General features: G+C 40.8%; 1 protein-coding gene and 1 long non-coding RNA gene across 4 annotated transcripts in view; one reads left to right on the forward strand and one right to left on the reverse strand.

Moving 5' to 3' along the window:
- The first annotated feature begins 6,306 nt into the window (after positions 1 to 6,306).
- The window catches only part of EFEMP1 (EGF containing fibulin extracellular matrix protein 1), a 65,718-nt gene continuing 47,275 nt past the window's right edge, over positions 6,307 to 24,749 (forward strand). The window contains exons 1-4 of one of the 3 annotated variants that reach the window (XM_074989488.1): positions 6,307 to 6,337; positions 8,207 to 8,294; positions 11,537 to 11,585; positions 11,776 to 12,039. In XM_074989488.1, coding sequence (XP_074845589.1) covers positions 8,211 to 8,294; positions 11,537 to 11,585; positions 11,776 to 12,039 — 397 coding nt within the window. In that variant the 5' untranslated portion in view covers positions 6,307 to 6,337; positions 8,207 to 8,210. Of the gene's footprint in view, positions 6,338 to 6,593; positions 6,723 to 6,890; positions 7,374 to 8,206; positions 8,295 to 11,536; positions 11,586 to 11,775; positions 12,040 to 24,749 lie in introns of those variants that run through there. The other 2 variants (XM_074989486.1, XM_074989487.1) reach the window with 2 other exon arrangements.
- LOC142010904 (uncharacterized) overlaps positions 8,555 to 24,749 on the reverse strand; it is a 120,421-nt gene continuing 104,226 nt past the window's right edge. The window contains exon 3 of the long non-coding RNA XR_012644914.1: positions 8,555 to 8,653. This is a non-coding gene — a long non-coding RNA (uncharacterized LOC142010904). The remainder of the gene's footprint in view (positions 8,654 to 24,749) is intronic.

Raw genomic sequence — 24,749 nt, forward strand, 5'->3', positions numbered from 1 at the left:
TTGTGTAGTAATTTAGCCACATGAATCCAATTGGCATTATTAGGTGACATGGTATTATAACCTATACAAAATTCTGAACTTTTGTTTCCAGGAGCTTCATATACATGTTGAGGAAAAGAAACAGCTTTTGTCAAATGATAGCTTGTTAAAATACCAGTGTTGTGAAGCTATGTGCCAAATGCCCTTAAAAACTTATGTAACATACATATCCTCTACCACACTTTGATGCCACTGCTGTACTGTAATTATCAATGAACTATTTGAACTGCACATTCTGAAGTTTTAGAGGAAGCCTCCCTCATCTGTAACCATAGAAACTGTGATGGAGAAAGAAACAAGGCACTATATTTTGCTGTTAAAGCTCCTAACCTCGGTCTTCCTAAAGCAAGCGAGAAGAGATGTAAACTTGGTTCACTAAATGAAAAAGAATTAGTGCAATGTATGGGAGTCAACATAGGGTCAATGCCCCCAAAAAGGTGAGGTGTGTTTCAAAGCAGGGAATTTAGTAGATTAGTTAAAGAGTCATGCTCTTGACCAGTTGCAGATGAATATTTGTTGCCTACCAGGCTATGCAAAGTGATGAAGGTCTCTACAAGCTCACCTGCGAAGATCAGAATGCCAAGGCAGGTCAAATAAATCCCAGCCCTCTTAGCTGAGAGGAAGAAGAGGATTTCAAAATGTGTGGAGTCCTTTCAGAAAGGACCCTTGCGTAGCCACGCCAAGCCACACGCATTCGAAAGCAGTGCTTTCAAAGCACCGTGGCTGGCAGCATGTGAATGCTAATGAGGCGCTGAATATTCAGTTCAGTGCCTCATTAGTATTCTTCGACTTGGCCATTAGCATGGCCATTTCGAAGTTTTGGCCAAGTGTGGCCACAGCCCTACGGATGGAGAATCTACCACCTCTCTGGGCAACACATTCCAGTGCTTCATCTCCTTCCTGGTGAAATAGTTCTCCTAATATACAACTATACCTCTACCTCTTTAGCTTCAGACCATTGCTCCTTGTTCTGCTATCTGACACCACACAGTTTCTCACCATCCCCTGTAGAGCTCCCCTTCAGGAAGTTGAAGGCTGCTATTAAATCACCCCTCAGTCTTCTCTTCTGTAAACTAAACAACCCCAAATCCCTCAGCCTCTCCTCATAGCTCATGTGCTCCAGCCCCTTAATCATTTTTGTTGCCCCCCGCTGAACCTGCTGCAGCACATCCACATCCTTTTTATACTGGGGGCCCAAAACTGGACACAATTTTCTATATGTGGCCTCACCAGTGCCAAATAGAGGGGAACAACCACTTCTCTAGATCTGCAGAAAATGTTCCTCCTAATGCACCCTAATATGCCATTAGCCTTCTTAGCTACAAGGCACACTGTTTATTCATATCCAGTCGTTCATCCACCATAACCCCTAGGTCCCTTTCTGCTGTACTGCTGCTTAGCTAGTTGGTCCCCAGCCTACAACAATGCTTGGGACTCTTCCATCCCAAGTGCAGGACTCGACACTTCTCCTTGTTGAACCATAACAGATTTCTTTTGGCTCAATCCTCCAATTTATCCAGGTCACTCTGGATCCTATCTCTACCCTCCAATATATCTACCTCTCCCCCAGCTGAAGAAGTTGATCTAAAGAAGTGGGTTTGTTCCACGAAAGCTCAACACCCAATAAATTATTTTGTTAGTCTTTAAAGTGCTACTGGATTGCTTTTTTGTTTTAATAGTATATAGACTAGCACGCCTAGCTCTCTGTTGACTTTCCATGGGACTTGTGCTCCTAAGTCCCTGAGGCCTTTCAGAAAATCCTCACTATAATTTTACGGCATTTTACAACTTAGCTCTGTTTTTACCCATTTTATCTAGTAATGTATTACAACATCCACCCCTGCCTTCACTCTGCTGCTCCTACCCCTTATCACTCACCAGTCAGCTTTGTCCTTAAATTCCTCTGTGCTTTTTTCCCATGCTGCCTCTTATGAATGATAACTTCCACAGAAACTTCTCCTTTCTCCAGATTCCCATGTAAAACTCATATCTGCTATGATGCATGTTGCTCATGGCTGGAAAGTGCTAAGCTGTGAGCAACCTTCCTCACTTTCCTTCCCGTTCCAATGCCCTAATGTCTACTGACTTCTCCATTCTCACCCTACCAGCACCCCCAACTAAACATATTAAAAAACCCCAACAAAATGCAGTTGCAAAGCTCTGCCCATTTTTCACCATATACGTTTTCTTGCAACATTATGTCCCCAACCCCTGTGCTCTTCTGTTCTAGATAGATTCCTTATACTAGGTTCATCACCCTATTATCTGAATGTCTTCCAGTTACGCATTAAGCAATGTGACTGCATATCTGTCTCGCGTATGCAGTAGAATGCTTTGTTTAAGAATATACACATGCCTTCCCATGTATTTATGTTACAAAACGGCAAGATCAAAGACAGGCACCTTGCACTTAAAGCAGGGAATGGTGAGGTATGTGATTAACCTCAATTCCCATGGGAATACATTCCAGAATCTTAGACTGGCACCCAAGGAAGCCTCCTTTCCACCATCTCTTTTATCTTTGTGCAGCAAAAGCCCTCACTGCTCTGATTTCTTTGTACAGCACACTTCACAACTGGACTCCAGGCACAATTAGGCCTTTGAGTCTTTATCATACTACAAACATTTACAACTACTACTAATAATAGCCATGCTCTTCTGTCAGGCTCTCAGCTGGAGGGCTGAATTGTTTCTTCACTTTCTTCTTGTTTACTGATTTATGATTGGTTTTTTTACCCAGCTCAACCCTGTTTTTTCGATTCAAAATGGATTGGCTATAAAGAAAACTACTCGAAATTTGTAGAGGGTTAGGCTGCATTAAGTTTTCAAAATGTAACTAATTTATTTTCTTTAAATTTACTATTGATAGTTTCACCCAAATCATTTTCCAAAAAGAATTGCACAATGCCTCATGAAAACAAGGGATGGGCATAGTACTTAATACTTAATCAAGCACATTTGACATTACAAAAAGCTTGTGAGAAAGTTTTTTTAGGAATTTTTTCTGACTTTCTAAAAACTCATCCCTGATCCTGTAAACGTTTAAGCTTGTACTTAATTCTATACATGAGTAGTCCGATGGAACATCTCTGGTGCATAAAGTTAAGCATGTGTATAAGCACTTATCTACAAACAAAAGTTGTACCATTTGAACTACCCAGCATATGTTGTAAGCCTTACAGCCCCTTAGACTTGACAAAATTATACCATGGTAAACATGCTCTAGACTGGTGCACTATTCCTGTATCAGAAGAGCTGTACTCAGGGGGAGGGCTTTGTTAGGAACCTTTATACTAGTTTAACTGTGTCCACACTAGGGACTGTACCAATATAAGTATCGATAAATAAAAATACTAGCCCTGACCAAAATAGTTATACTGGTACAAAACTGAGTTTGTGGGATTGAGGACCTTGTCCCTATTTCAAGCCTATAAAAGTACAGTGTGATTTAAAGCCCCATCCTACCCTCTGAACACCATTGGTAATGTACTCAACAAGTTCAAGGCCCAGTAAGTTCATGCATAGTGCATAATATGCCCTGTCTGCTGTGCTTCCGGGAGCCTGTTTTGTCGAGAGAGCAGCCTGTAGCCCCTGTGAGTTCACTGATGGCCCAGTAATAAGCTCTGTCCCTGGGTATGAGAGTCTGCAAGGTCAGGCCCTAGATTTTCTAGTTACACTTCATGGTTATGTTTACACTAGCAAGTTTTACCAGCAAAAGCCTGGTTTTGTCAACAAAACTCGTGGAGTGGGCACATACAAAATGCTTTTTTGACAATGTCCCAACAAAACACAGCACTTTTGCTGGGAGCATTCTGCTTTAAAGCTTTGAGACATAATGCTGCTGTCAACAGATTCTGTGGACAAAAAAGCTGTTTGGACGCTTTGGGGGGAGCCTTCTCTGGACAGACAGGACATCCACAACAATGGGCAGCCCTGTCTGCTGTGCTTCTGGGTGCCTTTTTTGTTGAGAGAGCAGTTGGGCAGTCCAGCTGTTTTATCAACAAAGCTGAGCACTCTCTCAATGGCTTTTGTGTGTGGCCGCACTCTGTCAACAGAAGTTTTATCGGGTAAACTCTCACGACAGTGACTACTGTTTATAGAGCACTGTAATGTAACTGTAGTCCATGAGTTTGAATGCCCGTCCTAAAGAAACTGTGACTGCCTGGAAGGGTTTATGTTTTCTTATTTCTAAATGTTCCTATTACTTGATTTCATCTGTTCCAACTCCACTGTGCATATATAGAAATGTCCACGGAGACACAGGGCCCTGCTTGTCGCCACCATATGCTATAAGTTTGAACTTGGACATGAAACATGCAGTGTCAGACATATTGAGGGTCTATATGTTCTGTGATAACAAATACCATAGTGAAAGCTGTAAAGCCTCTCATTCTAATCATGTCTTCACTCACAGCTATTCAAAAAAATCTCCTTTCTATGCTTGGCCTTAAACCAATGGTGTATTTGAACAAAACCAGGGGCTGAGGAAAATCTCTTTTTTTTTTGACTTGTTCAAGAAAGCAAATATATTTTTTCCATTAATTTGGACCCCAATTTTGCAGTGGGTCCAGCATGGGTACATTCTGGTGGCTGGGCAGTTCCCTACTGAAGTCAGTTACAAGATCCACCCATGATGAACTCATTGCAGGATCAGATCCAAGCCCACAAACCCTTCCATAGTAGCATCATTGGCCTCAGTGCATCATTAAGGTATTCGCACAGGAAACACAAAAATTGTTATGAACCAACTAATCCAGTACCTTGTCTCTGACAGTGACCAATATTATAGGCTTCAAAGGAGAGTGCAAGCAATTTTAGACAAGATATAATTTAATCTGTTCCCCGCATTATGTCTCCTCCTAATTCTGAATAATTAGACCTTATATTAAACCCTGAATTATAAGGTTTAATACATATTCCAGAATGCATGTTAGCATTCACTATAACAATGCTGCTTGTTACGACTAGCCATATCAATAGCCAATCCAGTGCTAAACCTTGCTATGGTTTTGGCCTCAACAACATTCTGTGGCAATGAGTTCCACAGTTGGATTGTGCAGGCGTGGATGGTGAGGGAGAGGGAGAAGTATCTTTTCTGTGTTCTGAGGCAGAGAGGATGGAAGCTCCTGATCTACGTTGTCTTCTAGACTAGGGGTTCCCAAACTTTTCCCTAGTGCAGACCCCCAATCACTGGCAAACTGTTCATGGTCCCCCACTGAAGCCAATTCTAGCCCATAGGCACATGTCATTAAATGAAAAAGGAAACCACACCACAGAATTTCAGGCAGCAATTAATAATATTATTGGAGCATATTTCATTTAAAATAATAATTGATTGTAGCATTGCAATTTATTTAAAACTTATTTTTTATGATTATTTTAATGTATCTTTTATTTTTTTTTCACAGCTCCCCCTGAAACACACTGGTCTGACGACCCAAGGTTAGGAACCACTGTTTTATGTCATATACTTTCATATACTAGACCAGGGGTCAGCTCCGGAGCCACATGTGGCTCTTTAACTTCTTTGTGGCTACAATTGCAAAGCAAAAAAAAAAAAAAAAAATTAACAACTCATATCTAAATAGAAAATAATGTGTGATCTTGAATCATTGGATAACTCCCCCTAGTGTCCTCCAGAGAAAGAAAAGATTTGGGAGTGGAAGTCAGGAAAACAGTGCTACAGACACACCTAATGCACAAGGAAATAGAACATGTAAAAAGTTTGTGACAGTCCTACGGTAAACATGTATCCTATTAAAAATCATTATGTGCGTGCCGTTCTTAAAATAGGGGACACAAAAAGTATGGTTGGGCATTATTTATTAAGGACCGTCCTATACTCACATGCATTGTGGCTCTTGAATTATTGAATTTTTTATGGAATTGGTAAAAATGGCTCTTCTTGCTATTTTGGTTGCCAACCCCTGTACTAGACTCACGTTGTATACTTTTGTTATGTCCCTTCTGATACACCTAAGGTAAACACCCTGATCTTTTCCACCTTCATGGAAGTTTTCTCAGCCTCTTCGTCATTCTCCTCACCCTCTTCTTCACTCCCTCTAACCCTGCACTTTTTTCTCTCCGCTCGGTAGCCAGCACTGCAGGCAGCGCTCCAGAGGAGCCTGGACCATTCCTTGCTATAGTGGCATCATCATATCGCCCACATTCATCTCCCTCCCGGAACACCCTGTGTCCTTTTGATCACTGCAGCTACCCGCCTGCCTTCCAGCGGCAAATGCTCTGGGGCCCGGGACCGGCCTTTGGGAGCCCCCAACTCCTACCACCCCTTGTACCGGTAGGAGCTTTACTCGCAGTGGCCACGTCCCTGCAGGATCTAGGCTTTCCCCTGGCGGCTGGAAGCGGCCGGAGCTCCGGGGTCACCTTGTGTGGGCTCAGCCGCGCTCCGCGCCCGCAGCCCCAGCCTGGGGCAAGGGGCAGGGGAGGGCAGCGGCTGGGCTGGGCAGCCCTGGCCCGCCGCCCGGCCCGGGGGGTGGCCCCGGCTGTCCCCCGCCCCCGGCAGCGTGCGCCCTAGCCGAAGGGGTTAATCCCGGAGCACGGGGCCGGGAGGGGGCGTTCAATAGCCACCGCCGGAGCGGGCCCGTCTCACTGGATGCCAGGCCGGCGGGGGAGCAGCAGCGCCAGGCAGGGACTCGCTCCGCGGCGCCCGGCTCCGCGCCCAGGTACCGGGAGACGGGGAGCTGGGCCGGCGGGGAGGCGCTGTGCGGGCGAGGTGGCGGGGACGGCCGGGCTCCGGGCGGCGAGGGCTCCCCGGGCGCAGGCAAAGATGGGGGCAGCTTCGCTCTACCTGCAGCTGCCCACCCCCCACCCCGCCCCCGGGGCACGCAGGGGCCGGACCCGCCGGGGGTAGCGCAAACCTCCGCAGAGCCGAGCGCATCGCCACCGCCCACGCGGAGTCCGGAAACCGGCTCGCCAGGGGCTGCGGGGGAGCTGGCCCCGGGCGTCCTGGCACAGCAGCGGCCCCAGCCCTGGATCCGGCAGCCGGAGCCTGCCCGATTTCTGACCCACATCCGCGCACCCAGAGCCGCTGGGGAGCGGCTCCTGCCTGCCCTGATCCTGAGCCCCCCGCAGCAGCACTGCGAAGAGCACTTTTGGGGCCGGAGGTCCAATGCGTCCGGGGGCAAGAGAGAGACGGGGAGGTTCCCGGCCAAAACTCAGCCAGCTTTAGCCAGTGGGCGCATGTTTTGCAGCACTGGTACACTGCCGCCCGCTGGGATCCGGGGGATTGTAGTGGACTAGGAGGAGCTGCACGTGTACTGAATGTAGATGATAAATTGGGGAACAGGCAGACAGAAGTGAACCAGACCCAGCAGGTACATACGCCAAATCAGAGTTGTTGGTAGCTTCCTTGTACTTGGGTGAGTGCAGGTCCCGAGAGTTTGTTTAGCTGGACTAGTGGGAAGGTGGTACAGTTTCTGGGTTTGTGGAAAAGCTGGACAAGACCCAGCAGCATCTACATTTCAAATGGAGTTCTTGTAGAACTGTTGTCTTAGGGTGCATCAGGGTCTGTGTTTTTAACCTGTAGGAGGAACAGCTGAACCTGTTATCCGTTTGGGTGCTGCAGCTGGGGTCATGGGGGCCAAAAATGTTCAGGATGCAGGTACTAGATCTGTCATTTTGCAGTGCTGGTTGTTTCATGGGGTCTGGGATTTTTTGGTGCCAGATTTAGTCTCTGTTGTGACAGTACAGTTTTGGGGGGGGTTGTGAGACTTGGCAGGATCCAGATAAATCCCATTTTTCCTGACTTGGTTCTTTTACTTGCTACATCTCTCTCATACACATCTGGTGGGACATGAAGACATTTGAAAATTACTTTCAAATCAACTGAGAGAATTGCCAGGATCTTGTAAATATGTATGATACCTGGATTATGTTGTTTCAGAGAACGGATGCTTGCGTGTGATGCAGTGTTAGTTGTTACATTATTTTAATGTCTGTTATTTCAATGGAGAAAAGACAAGACAAAGACATTCCTAAACCTCAGCCACTTCCTCATAATATAACAAGGGCTCCATTTTGCCCTCCTTATTCTTCAGTGGAAGTCTTACCTTAGTAAGGAATGTGGGGACTGCCCACATAGCTTTTTAGTCTTAATTTTTTTTAATAGCAATAGTTTCTAAAATTGTTTTGTTTTATTTATTTCAAGATTCATGATGTTGACAGTTATGTTCTTGGCTGCTTTCACTCTTACTACAGTAAATTCTCAGGAAACTGAAGAAACTATAACATACACGGTAAGGTTTAACAGACTTTGAGATAATTATTGCTTAGTGGGAATTCTTTCCTAAATAGCTCTCAACAAACACACCATAGTTCTTTGCCAATACAGAGTGCTCCGTTCAAAGTTCTTTGACTTAGTATTTTAACTGTAGACTAAAGGTGCTGTGAAACCAAGTTTGAGACTTTCAACTTGGTGATACCTTCTGTTTTGAAAGGTATAGTTAAGTACTGAACAAGGTGAATTGAACAAAATTACAAGGGGGGCTTTTTCTTACCTTTCAGAAAGATTTGAACCTTCTGGAAGCATTTTTGTTTTGTTTTACTGATGCACCAAATAAACTGGAAAATCATAAATGTCCAAAGTAAATGTCATCTGTAACCAAAAAGGGCATATCTTAGTGTGATTTGCAATTCCAGGTTCTGTGCAATAAGACCCCCAAGCATCTTCAAAATTACAAACATACTGTATGGGACTTCCTTAAAACAAACTTAGTACATTAATTATAAATATATGAAACCATAGATCTTGTCTATTCGTCACGTTTTGCTCCCTTTCTGCTGGAAGATTTCAAGATGATTTAACAAAATATAAACACTTTGTAATTTTAGTCTTAACATTTAATAAAGTGTGTAAATTATGAAATTTCTATCTGGCATATCATCAGTGTCAGAAATAGGTTTGAATAATTATTTGTGCAGGTATGGCCAGCTGCTAATAAAATATTGGAAATATATTCTACTCAGACCCTAAAATGGATGTGATAAGAATAGAGGGGCAGGGCTGCCTCTTTTATGTAAGATGCAATTTCATTTATGTTTGCTCACTTCCTTTTGTAATGATTATCCCTGGCAGAGTAATGTTTACATTGGGTTAGCTCATGACTTCTTTTTTTCATATTTGACCCTCCATTAAAAACAGAGGACCTGATCCTGAAAGCTTTTCATGTGGGTGGACTGCTGTTCCTGCTCAGAGGCCTTCTGAGATTAGAGGGATTCCATGCAAGCAGAGAAGTTTGTCTTTGTGGAACACATTATAGGATTGTGTGCAAAGGGCCTGAAATCATGCAACTGTTGCTTTGACTACAGTTAGGGGACTGCTCTCATGAGTAAATGCTTCTGAATAAGTCTACAGGGTTATAATTACTTATGTTACAGCCAAAAGCAATGTATATAATGTTTTAACACAGGGCTTTAAAATGAGATTAAGCCTAATGCATAGACTCATTTTCCATTTTCATTGTTTAGCCACTAAAAAAAACTAGCATTCTTCCACTAAGGCTGCCTAGTTTTGTTCAGATCTCTCATAACATTTTCAAAAGTGATGTCAACTGCTACATTCTGTTTTCCAACGTGACATTAGCCTTTAGAAGCCCAAACCTCAAAGAATGTCAATGGACTTTGGCTTTAAATGCCACTTTTGAAAGTGGGATTTCCTGTAGTGCCTTTTGAAAATTGCAGCCTATTGTACTGATATTTTTTACACATGTGCTATATGCATTTGAGGCCAAACCTTGATTCCACCGAAGTCAATGGCAAAACTCCCATTGACTTTGACGGGAGTGGATTTGGCTCATTAGTATTAAATGTGCATTACTTCTGTTGTACATAAGCAGGAATTGGGTGATTCAGTAAATACATTAATTTGCTGTTTTCCTTTGGGCTTGGGTTTTCATAGCTACAATAACTTTTGTGGTGTCAACTCAGCATGTAGTCATTCCTTTAGAGAGCTAGAATTATAACACAATTAGCAATCCTCTTGCCCCCTCCTAACACTAGCAGCTTTTCCCGCCAGCTCACTGCTACATTTGGCAGATCACTGATGTCACCTGTGAATAAACAAAATGTTGTTGTTTTTACTGCTGATTCAATCTCTATTAGTAACAAGTTTCTCAAAACAACTTCAGCATAATACATTGAGCAATATGCAACTCTCTGGGTCAAATTTATCCCTGATGCAGCTTCACTAAAGACAAGGAGATGCAGCAACAATAAATTTGGCTCAATATGACTAGCTGATTTATTGAGTCAACTTCTTTTCTGCAACACTAGGAGAATAATGCATCAACTAGGACAGAAACATGTACTACATCTTAGTTTGTTGATGTTTTACATCTTTATCTTTTTCCACTACTTGTCATTCGAGATGATAATTAAGCCTCTCAAAAATGAGATTTTGTGCTCTAGAAAATGAACACTTTGGGGGTGAGGGAGGGTGAAAATGCCCTTCTAAAAAGTCTGGGACCTTAGCCTTCGAACTCTTTTTCACAGTGGTAGCCCTTACTAATGTGAATAGATACGTGGATGGCAGTCTCATTAGAATCCTGCAGTCTTATTTACATGAGCAGTCCCTATGTTGCAACTTTGACTTTCCTCTCTCTCAATACAGGCTGTTTTTCATATAGCCCAAGCTCCAGGAGTCATATGATTATGTGAGAATCTCAACTTTCTTCCTTAAAAAAAGAAAGTTTGTAGCCCTCCTGATTGCAGAGAAAAGCTGAAGAACGTGAAACTTAATCGTTCAAAATGAAAATGGCAAATAATAAGAGATCACGGTTTCTTTATTGTTTTTAAATCTTGTGATTTAGGAATTTAGAATAGTTATTAGACCAATATTTCAGGAAGGATTATTCATTTGCTGTATAAACTACTGCTTAGTTTTGTTACATAGCAGCACTGCATTGAGATCTACTTCCCTGAGGCTATGGTTAAACTGTAGCCTTCTGTCGACAGGAGTCACTGTTGGGAGAGTTTTCCCAATAAAACTTCTGTTTACAGAGTGCGGCCACAAACAAAAGCCTATTGGGAGAGCGCTCAGCTCTGTTGACAAAGCAGCTGGACTGCCCAGCTGCTCTTTCGACAAAACAGGTACCCAGAAGCACAGCTGACAGGGCTGCCCATTGTTGTGGATGCCCTGTCTATCCAGAGAAGGCCCCCCTAGAGCATCCACACATCTTTTTTGTTGACAGAATCTATCAACTGCAGCGTTATACCTCATGGTTGAAAGGCAGATTGCTGCCAGCAAAAGTGCTGAGCTTTGTCGACAAACTGTCAACAAAACGCATTTTGTGTGTGGACATTCCACCGGTTGTTTTGGCAAAACTCGCTAGTGTAACCGTAACCCCATACTATCGTATATACATAACCAGCCTGCTTATTGTTTGTTCAGAACATAATTTTCTGTACCAGTAACAAAATGCACAAAATATTTAAAAATATTAATTCATCAGTCTTTTTTCTAAATCTCTTTTCTATACAGCAATGTACAGATGGCTATGAATGGGATCCTGTCAGGCAGCGGTGCAAAGGTATAATAAATCTTTATAAGTGAAAGACTTGTTAATGGTATTCTTAGGCCTTTCTCTTGAGTTATCGTCTACATCCCTGTTTTGACGTTTTGGGCAATACAAATGTGCTTGCATGCCTTGTTACATTACTTGTGGTAATGTCTGTTAAGGTCCCAATTTAAAGCATGGTTTATGTTGTTGCTAACCACAGATATTGATGAATGTGAAATTGTCCCAGATGCATGCAAAGGTGGGATGAAATGTGTTAACCACTACGGAGGATACCTTTGTCTACCTAGAACAGCTCAAATTATTGTAAATAATGGGCGTGAAGACACAGCTGCTGAATCTACTGGTGGACGAAACAACGTCATTCGACGGACCCCTGCTGATCCTCATCGACCACCACCAAATCCAACTCACCAAATACAATGTGCAACTGGGTATGAGCAAAGCGAGCAAAATGTGTGCCAAGGTAAGCCAATGATAATCATATGTGCACCTAATGGATGCACCCTAATACAATACACATATATTTCCTTAGGATGTTCTTTAAGATTTGTCATTTATTTAGTTCATTATCACAGCATAAAGTAACAATTTTTGCAACTTCTTGCAGCTTTTCCTGCTGAGCAGAATCAGCCCTTCCATTGGCACATCTTAATGTAACAATTGGATATGCAAATTCAGCCATGTTAAACATTTTGGATTACATTAAATGTGTCTAAGATACATTGCAACGAAGAAAATAGGGAACATTGTACCAGCAAAAGAAAGGGGTATTCTTCCAGGTTCAGAGATTTCCTTAAAATATGTATTATCCTTAATGAAAATCTAACTGTATAAAAGATTAGTTGTATTATGAACTTTGCCTTAGATTCAAACTACAATGTAGAATGTTTTGTATATTTAGATTATATTTGTATATAGTCTTTATCTGAAAGGTTTGGAAGCAAACATCTGAAAAACGTGTGCTCTTCTGATTTTAGAGTAGATCTGCTAATAAGAGACTGGCAGCTTACTTCCAATATGAAAGTTAGTTAAGCTTAGTTAAGCATTCATATGAGTGTACATATACCATGCATAGGACAACAATTGTCAGAATATTAGTAATGTTAATTGTATATATTCAAGAGTCAGACTTGAAATATTATTCTAAACTGTGATGCTTTCTCATTTGTTATTTTCATTTAAATAATTTACTTGAACATTTGTTTCTTTTAGCAAATGTATTGTTATGAAACAAAAGACATTGGGCTAAATTCTGCCATTAGTTCATAAGCAGGGCTATCAAGTAAGTCAATGGAAAACTCATGGAGAAATCAGTGTCCACTGAAACTTGGGTTGTTCATTTTTTTTCTATCCCCTGGCTTCAAAATTAGTATAATCATATAAAATAGTAATAAATTGGCTACAATCAGAGCAAGCTGTGTTACATAGCTCTAGTTCCTTTCTTCTTATTCTGTATTCATTTATACATTACCAACATCATTTACTTACTAGTAAGCAGAAGCGTAGTTATTGTAATTGAAACTGTTTTTAGTTACTACCATAAAACAGAATTTCAACAATGATGTCTTTGAGAATTATGGTACAAGGAAATGAGCATAATGTGACATTTGTTAACATTCATTTTGTAGAATTTTAATATGCTGTTTTGATTTATTTGATTTAATATATACTATAGTGTTCATAAGTAACTATAAAATGTTTTATATTGAAGTGGGTTTCCTGCTACATTCTTTTTAGGTTTACCATTGTTTAAAGTGTTAGAACTGCTTACATTTATGTAGTTTTAATGCCGTACTGTGTTATAAATGTTTTAAATTTTCGCATAAATTTATAATGAAGAATTAATTTTCTAGTGTTCAACAAAACATTTTAATTTTTTATTTTACCATCATTACCATCATTTTTTTGAGAGAAACGGTGCTTGTGGCTAAAATTTTAACTTTGGTCAGTCATTTTGGAGAAGCAGAATGTATGAACTAAGTATGAAATCTTAGCTCCAGTACAGCCAGTGCTAGTTATTATACTGAATGATTCCCAGTTGTAAATTCCATAATGCTCACTAATTTAGATATAAAGGTTGAAAGATATTAGGAGAATTTAAAGTACAAATACAGCTTGGATATCTTCACGCATTTCAATTTTGAAAAGGTCTTTTAAGGTATCATAAATCATGAGTGGCCCCACAAAGGATTAATTTAATTATTGGTAAAAGTTCTTATTATATATGACAACAGCACGAAGTACCCAGGAAATCTAACTTGAATACATTCAGTGCTTGTCCACGTCAGAGCAAAGTGCCCTATAAGGTAGGATATAATGCAAATGCAGTACCTCCAAGAGCACACCAGCAGGGTCTATATGGGACAGTTAGAGCACATCCCCTTAGAGCTTTCTACAAAAAGGACCCTTGTAGAGTGCTTTGCAACACTGCATAGATACATCCATACTCACACTTCATGATGTTTTTTGTTTAATTAATAAAAAATAGTTTGGCTCTTTTTAATTATTTGCAGATGTGTAACATTTTCCTTCCAGTCCAGCAACACTAAATAATATTTTAGAACCAATGCAGAAGTTTGGGGACCTCTGTTTAAAACAATAGTATGCTCTGAGGAGCTGTATTGCTGACATCATGTTGGAGTAAAAAGTCTTCTTTTTTAATACAAATGTCCACTCCCTTTTAAACATTGCATAGCTATGGCATGATAATCCAAACACATTCACTTTGGTCTATAAACTTAAACTAAATGAGCATCTAAACTTTAGTTACACTTGCATTCAAGTATCAGAGGTAGCCGTGTTAGTCTGTAGCTTTGAGAACAACAAGAAGTCTTGTGGCACCTTATAGAGTATCATATACATATAATAGATAGATAGATATATCTGTTAGATATAATATATATCTGTTAGACTATAAGGTGCCACTTGCATTCAAGTTACTTAGGTTTTCAACCAATCTTAGTCAATGGGTGGAGTTTAAAGATATACAATGAGCCCAAAATCTGCTTCTACTGAAATGAACAGCAAAAGATTCATTGACTTCAATGGACACTATATTTTAAGCTCTTCCCATGACAATGCTGTGACTAATCTGATTTACAAAAAAGCACTTTTTCATGCAAAATATTTAAGCAATTTTTGTTGTTTGAAAGAAAAGGCATGAAAATTATTAAGATATTTAAATTTAATTAGTATCTACTGTCCATATATGGTATAGTAAGTACATCTTAAACAGTTTTGCAACATGTAATCTACCATATGTATCCAGAAAACAAATCTCTATTTTAATACATCTATCTCAGACACATAATATATAATTGAAAAATAGCTTTAACATATTCAGTTGTATGATAGGAAACAGTAGTATTTTGTCTTAAGTCATATATTGCAAAGCAAATATCTTTATATAAAAATGCATACAGTTAACTGATTGATTTAAATTCAAAAATGCAGAAAACTCAGAATATAAAAATAATCAGTTAGGTTTAAATATGCCTGTAATTTGTTCCATTTTGTCTGATTCACATAGACAACTTCCACTGACAAATTGAATTCATGTTATTCCTAAACATGGCTCTCCCTGGTGCATTCAGTTCCTGAAATTTCTTATTCAGTCAAATTCTTTATTAAAAATAAGCAAAACGAAAGTACAGGAATTCATAGGAATCCAGTAGGGGGATGAAAAGTAGATTTCTGCTAGCAGCAGATGTCCTAAGAGACTGTGTACCTTCCTTACATGTGCCAGTTGATAATTAGATTTATAGAAAACCTGCTGATAAGGAACTGCACAGACCTGATAGAATACACAAAAGGGTGCAACATTTGTGGCCCACTTGGACACATCCTTCTTCCCTCTTTCCACCAAGAACACCTACATGAAATAGGTGGCCTGAATTTGGGGCCGCAATGTACAACCCATACGTGAACATTAGGATAAATGATCATAAAGTTTATGTTGTCAAGAAAAGTTTGAGTGACTATCTTATAGTCCATCTGAGAGCATCTATTCTTTGTTTTATTTTTGTTATGTTATTCTAGTTGTTATATTATTATATGTTTTCTTTCTCGATTGACCATAAAATCATTGCTTTGGAAAGAAAACAAAAAATATATATTTGACATAATTTGGTAATAAATGTCCACCTGAGAAAATACCTTACATGACTGGGAATCATTTTGTATATTTACATTTTTCATCTAAGTAAAAATATAGCAGGGATTTGCAAATTACAGAGTTATAAAATAGTTAAGTATAACTGTAGCTATTATAAAATATTTTTTATACTCTTTCAGAGTTTCATGTTTTGTTGCCATGTTATTGATCTCAGATGATGCTAAAGGTAACTCTGTTGACTCTGGTGACTCAAGCAGGTCTTTGTCGACGAAAGCTTATGCTCCAAAATATCTGTTAGTCTATAAGGTGCTTCAGGACTTCTGTTGTTAGTTAGTTTGATTGTTGTCATGTATAATGATATGGCAAAATGTGTACGTTTGAAGTGAAAAAGGGTATTAAGATAATACTTATTACAGATTTATTTTGCATAGCGCCAACAAAAGAAAAGATTCTTGAGACATACAAGAGAATTAGGCCTTTCCTGGCATAGTGCATTCCAGGGGGCATATTTTACACATTTTTTAGTATTAACTGTGCACTAGAGCTGTATTTATTGCTGGTTTGAATAAATAACCTTACCATTATGGGAAAATGTTACCATATTGCGCAAAGTACCAGCACTTGGAAATATGGTTTGATAATTCAATTTTGTGGTTGGAAATTTGCTGTTTGTCACTCTCTTCTTTTACATTTATTTTTACTCATTTTTCAAATGTATATAGGGTTTTTGAGAGGGATATCCAGTACTTATTTGTCCAAGTATGACCAGGAGACCATAAACTGCTCTCAATATACACAGAAAATTGTCATTCATAATGGAATTAAATGTAGGGTAAGAGAAGCATGTGCCCCTTAGATGAGAAATGTTAAAACAATTGGTGTGCACTTTGTGGCTTCCCAACGTTATGTGTATTATACCAGGAGGCTCCCTGGACAAGTGCAATTCAAACTGCATAGTCAGACCACCTAAGGCTTTTGCACCACTTAAGAAACACATAACATGGGACTCAAGTGCAGAGAACCTTGTAAGGTGCTTCTTTAGTAAGGAGAATTACATGTCTAGTTCATGATTTGATAATGTATGATTTTAGCATGTCTGACACTATGATTGATGGTGTTATCCAGAGTCTGAATAGATGCTCTTTGCAATATCCAGAAATACATACTGAGCTTATTCAAAGTTTTTTCTGTGGGTGATATCTAGGCCAGGGTTGGAGGAGAATTCCTGTTAAAACTAGTTAACTGGGAATGCACTCAGTTGAGTTTCAACAAATAGTAGCAACTGTGAGGAGTATCTTGAAGTTGTAAACTTGGATGCCCTTGGGAATGTGCACTGTCATCTGTAACCAATGTCTTTGATCTGGATTTTCAAACGTAGTCAACAACTGACCATCCATACAGGTTTGAATGACACCTCCCCAAAAGCAGGAACTGCATTATCTGCTTCTTGTAAACAAATAGTCCCTGTGATAAAATTCATTTTTGAAATTAATTAGCACATTTAGTTTGGCTATAAGCAGTTATAAATCAGATTCACACAAAAAAAGTTCAACAAAATCAATAGAAATACTGCCCCAGAATACCTGGTGTTAATAGAAAAAGCATTTCAGCCCCATTTGCAGGTTCAGTCCAGTAGTTTAAACCAGAAGATTTACAGGAGTCTAACATAAATGGAGGAGGCACCATGCCAAAAATGCAGCAGAATGAACAACTAACATATCACTAACATTAAAAATGCTTCTCAAACTTCATTGCACCACCACCCTCTTTGGACAATAAAATTTACTACATGATCCCAGGAGGGGACAACTGAAGCGTGACCCAACCTGAGTTCCAGTGTCCAGGGCTGAACCCCTTGGGCTTAGGTCCTGGGCCCCAGTGCAACTCCATTAAAATGGAGTTATGACCCACTTAGGCTGCGTCTACACGTGCACGCTACTTCGAAGTAGCGGCAGTAACTTCGAAATAGCGCCCGTCACGTCTACACGTGTTGGGCGCTATTTCGAAGTTGAAATCGACGTTAGGCGGCGAGACGTCGAAGTCGCTAACCCCATGAGGGGATGGGAATAGCACCCTACTTCGACGTTCAACATCGAAGTAGGGACGTGTAGACGATCCGCGTCCCGCAACATCGAAATAGCGGGGTCCTCCATGGCGGCCATCAGCTGGGGGGTTGAGAGATACTCTCTCTCCAGCCCTTGCGGGGCTCTGTGGTCACCGTGGGCAGCAGCCCTTAGCCCAGGGCTTCTGGCTGCTGCTGCTGCAGCTGGGGGTCCGTGCTGCATATACAGGGTCTGCAACTAGTTGTTGGCTCTGTGGATCTTGCACTGTTTAATGAAAGTGTGTCTGGGAGGGGCCCTTTAAGGGAGCGACTTGCTGTTGAGTCCGCCCCGTGACCCTGTCTGCAGCTGTGCCTGGCTCCCTTATTTCGATGTGTGCTACTTTGCCGTGTAGACGTTCCCTCGCTGTGCCTATTTCGATGTTGGGCTGAGCAACGTCGAAGTTGAACATCGACGTTGCCAGCCCTGGAGGACGTGTAGACGTTATTCATCGAAATAGCCTATTTCGATGTCGCAACATCGAAATAAGCTATTTCGAAGTTGGGTGCACGTGTAGACGTAGCCTTAGGGTCCTGACCCATAGTTTAAGAACCGCTGCAGTAGTCATTAGCAAGTCAATCTACTATTGGTCTATTTTCCAACCACAGTAAGCTAACCTCGGAATGGCAAATTTAATAGTTTTTTTTTTCATGATCTTGTAAATGGTTTTAATAGAGGTTTTCAAATAAGCCAATACTTAGTAAAGGAGACATGGAGGGAAAAGAAGACAGAGTGAATAGACACTTAAGTGGTGTTTGCAGCTGAGTTAAGCTAGCTCAAGTGAGCTCACAATGAAAAAAGGCATCTCTTTTCTAGTCTAAACAAATCTATTGGGGCAATTTGTACTCTGGGTTCTAAGAAGAGGCAGTCAGAACATGTTGATAGAAAGTAAATTACAGTTCATATATTAGATTTTTTTCTGCAACTCCTTTAATGGAGTATCTTCCTATGCTTAACTACCTGCAAACAGTGAATGGGATGATAAAGCTAAAGGTGATTGCTTCACACATCTTAACTACCACATTTTTAACAAAATTGATAATCATTTATTTTCACCAAGGCTGCAGCTACAGTAGCAGGTTCTTTTGGAAAATCTGTCCCTTTTCAGAACATGTGGAGCATCTACACGCAAAATGCACTCCTTCAATCTGAAATCGAAAGAACCCGGTTCTTCTTCCAGAAGCTCTCTTCCGCTCCCGGATCAGGAAGAACAGTTTCTTTTGAAAGCTTCTTTCAAAAAACAGCATGCATAGAGGCTCTGTGGGCCCTTTTTTCAAAAGAGCAGTTTTCATGGTGATGGATTTTTCGATCTGTGGTGCATTCTTTCGATCCGCTTTTTTGTGTGTAGACACACTCTTTTGAAAGAAGTTTTTTCAGAAGAGCTCTTCCAGAAGAAGTTATTTTGGAAGATCGCTGTAGCGTAGATGTAGCCCAAGTGTCTTAAAATAAAGCAAACTGTTCTGAGCAACTTTACAAGAGCAACTTCTCTGTGGAGGTATAGGTGAGCCACTTTAAATAACAAATAGGCTTAACTCTCTGCTGTTCTGTCACATTTGGAGCTTGTTAGAATTATAAACCGTGATTTTGCAATTAACCCTTGAGACACGTATATAGTTAAAAGAGGAGGAGATAAGGATGTAGATTATCCACTGCTTCTGAAACAAAAATTCTTGTAGTGTACTTTATTCTCTTCAGTAATTTTCTGGAGTAAAGACTGGAAAGAAAAACAATGTGTCACTGTCCCTTTTTCTCAAGCGGTGCAGAGAATCATACATTGATTCACTTTTCTAAGGCACTAAGGAAACAACATTCCCGCTTTGTCCCCCAAGGTAAATACATCCTTGTGATATGTTTCTTAGGTCCTGATATTGTCCAACTATCACTGGGTTGATGTGTAGACTCACAGGCAGATTTTTTTGCTCCACCTCACACCCTTTGTACCACTCATGCAACATGAGTTGAGATTGGCTGCAAAACCTCTGCTGAGGGTCTCCCTAGTAGTTGTGGGACCAGGTCCTACCCCTCCCTCTCCAGAGTCCCCAGTGCAGAGGGCCTAGTGGGAATGCAAGGAAGAGTGGCCAAAGCATGATGTACTCCAGCAGTCCTCTGCTGGCAGATGATTCCTTAGTGGCCATTGTCCATTGCTAAATGTTAAAATAGCACCCAGGCTTCTCAGATCTATGCCTATGATGTGGGAGCATATCAGGAAGTTATAAGCATCTCCCTGATGACTCTTATCTCTTCTGCAAAGGGAACACACAGCAGTAAATCTGGCCCTCTGTCTTCTTCCATTGCTTTAATAATTCAGCTGTAATTCAGAGTATCCAGAAAAGGAGCTCATAAATTTGGTCTGTGTGCAGAACAGATTTTTTTTTAATGGCAACTCTAACCATCAAATATCAGAAATACTAATGCAGTACATCAGTTGAAGGCTAGCTTAATATAAAACATCTTTGTGGAAAGGTTGCTTCTGTCTTTATTTCAGAATAACCATCCCCCAAATGGCATTTATTTGGAGTTTCACTATTTGCCCATCAAAAGAATATCTTCCTTAATACATAATGATTTATTTAGATTTATAAGGCTCCATGCAATTTTGTTTTAACATATCGCTCATGTCACATATAAAGCCAAAACCAGAAACTTACAAACCAGGGAAACCCCTCCAGCCACCTCTTCCTTGATGGGCCCGATCTCGTTTCTGCCTTACCCGCCCTTGCATGGGAGTTACTGTAGCTCAGTTCAGTAAGAAACAGAGCCAGGATATGCTAAGAGGTGCTCCAGAAAAAGAGATGGTACGCTTGTGCGAGAGTCTCATCTATCGAACAGCTCATCTGAAATACCATGTTCGGCACTGGCCATCCCATATCAAAACAGATACTGCACAAATAGAAGTGGTTCAGAGAAGGGCAACGAGAATGATCAAGAGCCTGGAAAACCTTTCATATGGAGAGAAGTAGAAAAGATTGGAATTGTCTAACTCAGATAGAAGATGAATCACAGGAGACTTGTTAAAAGTACCTAAAAGAATGAATACTCCAAAGAAAGCAAACTGGGGACTTCTGTTCTCCTTGGCTACATCTACACAAGAGGCTTTTCCTGGCAAAACTGGGCTTTTGTTGGGAAAAACTATGGATCATATACATGCAAAATGTGCTTCATCGACAGTTTGTCAACAAAACCCAGTATGTCCACCAGCAGCATTATACCTCTTCCTATTCAAGTATAATGCCTCTCTCAACAGTGATCTATTGACAAAACAGCCATGTAGATGCTCCAGGGCCCCTTTGTCGACAGACAGGGCTTCTTGTTCACCAGGCAGCCCTTTTTGCAGAGCTTTTGGTCAGCTGTTCTGTGATGAGAGGGCCAGGCAGTCCGGCTGCTGCCTATTGACAGAGCAGATTGCCGGTTCCATCTGCTTTTAAGTGTAGACACAATCTGTCGACAGTAGTTTTTCTGGGAAATCTCTTCCAACAATGACTTATGTTACTTCTGCAATATTGTATTTTTCTAAAAAATATGGATCTTGGATTTAGCCAAGTACATGAAAGGTACTACATATTCTGTTAATATTAACAGACAAGGACATGTATATCATTCATTACTCAGTCACACTAGTAGACAAAAGAAACTGCTAAATAGGAAAGGACCATTTGGACCAGAAAGACTATAAGAATGTTATGTCACTATATTTTGTTCCCCTCTCTCCATAGTTTAAATAAATAGGAATTCGGTATCTGAGCACGTTTGAAAAGTTCTTAGGCATCTATGTGTATCTTATTCTACCTAAAAATACCTTTACGAATAGTAACCTGGATTGTGTTCAGTCAGAATTGCAAAATAACCATTTCTCTACTACTCCACCCCTCAATCTTCACCCATATTTAGAAGTGAAATCTAGTGACAACCTAACCCGTTCAGATAAGTCCTTTTCACTACCATTTAACTAGGATTAGAACTAGAAATGACAAACCATTGCAAGGACAGTTCCTCTGGCATCACTACAGGCAGGTAATGGAAGTGTGAATCTCAGAAAGCTTACAAGATACTTGTTTTCTTGATATTTTCACACTAATTTTTGAGACTGAAGATACCTGCATCTCCAGTGCCTGGAACATTGTGTAGACACTTACCCATGTTCAGAATAGGAGTGAAGTCTTAAGGCTGTAATTGCAGGAGGTAGTGACTACACAAGGTGAAAATGAGTGGTGATTCAGGTCCCGGAGGTTCAGATAAGCATCCAAAATAGCCTAACTCCCTAAACTGTTTGTGGTATGCCCCAAAAAAGAGCCTTCTACTTTTTTATTATGCAGTAGGGTCGCAACATTCACAATGGTTTGGTGTTGAGAACCCTCGCGAATGTTTAATTTTTATAAATACCTGCAGAAGCTCAGAAGGGAAATCACTGGGCTCACTGCAGGTCCCCACCCTGGCGTTCCCTGGCTTTCAGAGCTGCTCCCAGCGCCGTCCAGCATCGCTCTCTCCCCGCAGGCACTGGTGGCCAGGAAAGTGGAACTTGGCAGGCTTCTGGGCTCCAGCACCATGGGCGGCTCTGGGCTGCAGCAGAAGGAGGTGGAGCCCAGTGGCAGGAACATGGGGACCTGATAAGTGGCTGGACCATGCCCCCAGCTGGAGCCAGCACCCCGCTGTATACAGGCCAGGCCAGGGGTGGTGACCACCACTGTGGTGTAGAGTGTGTTGGTGCTGCCGGAGCTGCTCCAGCTGCTGGAGTGGGACCTTCGTGCCTGACTTCCAGAGCATGTACTGTTGCCCCGTGCCCCGGCCTCACTTCCACTCTGCCTGCAGCCCTGGGTAGTGTGTGGTCCCCTGCCCAGTGTGTGTGCGCGGGGGGGATCTTCTGCTTCTGCCCCGCTGCCATGTCAGCAACCCCATGTGGATCCCTGCAGTGGTAACCATAGTCAGCAGGCTGGGAGAAGAGCTATATGGAAGCTCACTCTGCCTGCCAAGCCCGGCATGGGAAAGTGAAACTGACTCCCCCAGCTGCTCGCAAATAACTGAGTAATTGTTAAATTCACAAATGTTGTGAGCTTCCTGTACTATTTGTTTAGTTTCTAGCCATGTTACATTTTAGCCTCTTTTTTCACACACATACACACACACACACCACTAAAAATACACCATTTTACATGTGGCCACCTTAAAAATCTCTTAAATATGGTCTTGGGCCTGCAAGACACTGAACATTTTCCAGTCCCACTGAAAATCATGGGGTTGAAGTCATCTGAGACTTCAAGAGCCTTAGCTTTCACTGTTCTGGAGTACGTTTGAAACAGAAACAGAAGTCCATGCAGAAGTTCTTAGGCAGATCACATTCCCATAAAATCGATTAGCTCATCTGTTGCTTCCTCCGATACTTTCTCATGTTCTCATGTGAGTTTCAAAGCAAATGATGTTTATTGTAGATTCTAGATGTTCTGATTAGTTAGTTTCTCTGATAAGATTCAGTCCAGACAGGCTCTATCCATGTAGGGTGTTCAAGAAATAGATGGAACTCAGCCTTACAATTGTTCTTTTGCCTGTGTTTTGCAGCTATTGACTCAACTAACATTTGAGTAATTAAAACAAATCTTTTAGTCAATGTTTTAGCCTTCTTACAGCTAAAGAAATACCTCCTAATCCACTTTCTTTAACTGCCATGAATATCTGATATGACCGGGAATAAGAGTGTAAAGCTCAAATGCTTGTCTCTTTCACAAGCAGAAGTTGGTCTGATAAAAAATATTACCACACCCATCTTGTCTCATTGATAATCTATAGATCAACAAGGTCATCACTCACCTGACTACTTTATTATCCTTATCCAAACTCTTTATGCTCTCTCAGTTTTACAGGCTCAACATCTAGCGACCTGTATTTACTTTGTTTCTTTAGGTAAATTTTTAAAAATCCCATAGAAAAAGTTTTTCATTTCCAAAATCCTGCAGTGTTTGCAATTCAAGTACCGCAGCATTTTGTTAAACAATGGGAATCTGAAAGTGAAGTTGATAATGAATGTGGAACTGAGTAGTTTGTTTTCATTGTCCTTCCAGATAGAGATTTAGCAAGCAAGGAGCATAGTGATGAATATATCTGATTATTCATCAATTAGCAATAATAGAAGAAGAGACATTTTTAGTAAAATTGTCAGGTTTAAAATATGATATTTAACTTGAGTCTTTTTATGCAATGCTGTTTATTTTGTTATTTGTAAATAAAGTGGATAGACTTCTAGCTGTTGTATAGAAGATACTTGTTTGCCTCTTGTTAGTCATTTACAAAGCACTCATCACTACTGTTTAGACACCTCTCTTGCTCTTCATTTCAGTTATATCCCTGTTCTTTTCGGGATGTTACTTGGACATAAGCAAGCTGTCCTCTTAATTCTTCTCTTCTCTTGTCCCTTACTGGAAAAATCCTTTTGACATTTTTTGCTGTTAGGCAGTGAACTCAGCATGGTTAGGCTCTTCAACTGGAGTGCACAGCTCCAGCTAAGTGGACAGGCACTCACCTTGGGTCTAAACCAATCTGGAAAACATCTGAGGAAGATAACACTTTGTCGCAGAAAGGCGAGGGCCTTCCAGACCAAATATCATACCCACACTCAGAAAAAAGTTCAGTGGGGAAAAGGGCATCGCCACTAACTACTTGTTCATGTGGATAAATTATCCCTACCTACCGCTATCCCTGGAATGAGGAATGGGAGAAGTATCCCTTCCCAACAATTAAAAAACTTGCCCCGTAGATCAGACAAGACATGCCATCTGTCTTCTTTGTACAAGGAAGTCTACTAATAATTCTGGGGGTCTCAGGAGGTACCAACAGCAGCAACCCCCTCTAGAACACAGAGAGTTAATTCCTAACTATTCCCTGCCATACTACATATCTAATTTTAGTGTGCTCTCTGGAGCACCTACATTTTCTGTCACAACCACAAATATTTTCAAAAATAACACATTTCTC

Source organism: Carettochelys insculpta, chromosome 3 (genome assembly GCF_033958435.1).
Source record: "Carettochelys insculpta isolate YL-2023 chromosome 3, ASM3395843v1, whole genome shotgun sequence".
Lineage (NCBI taxonomy): Eukaryota > Metazoa > Chordata > Testudines > Carettochelyidae > Carettochelys > Carettochelys insculpta.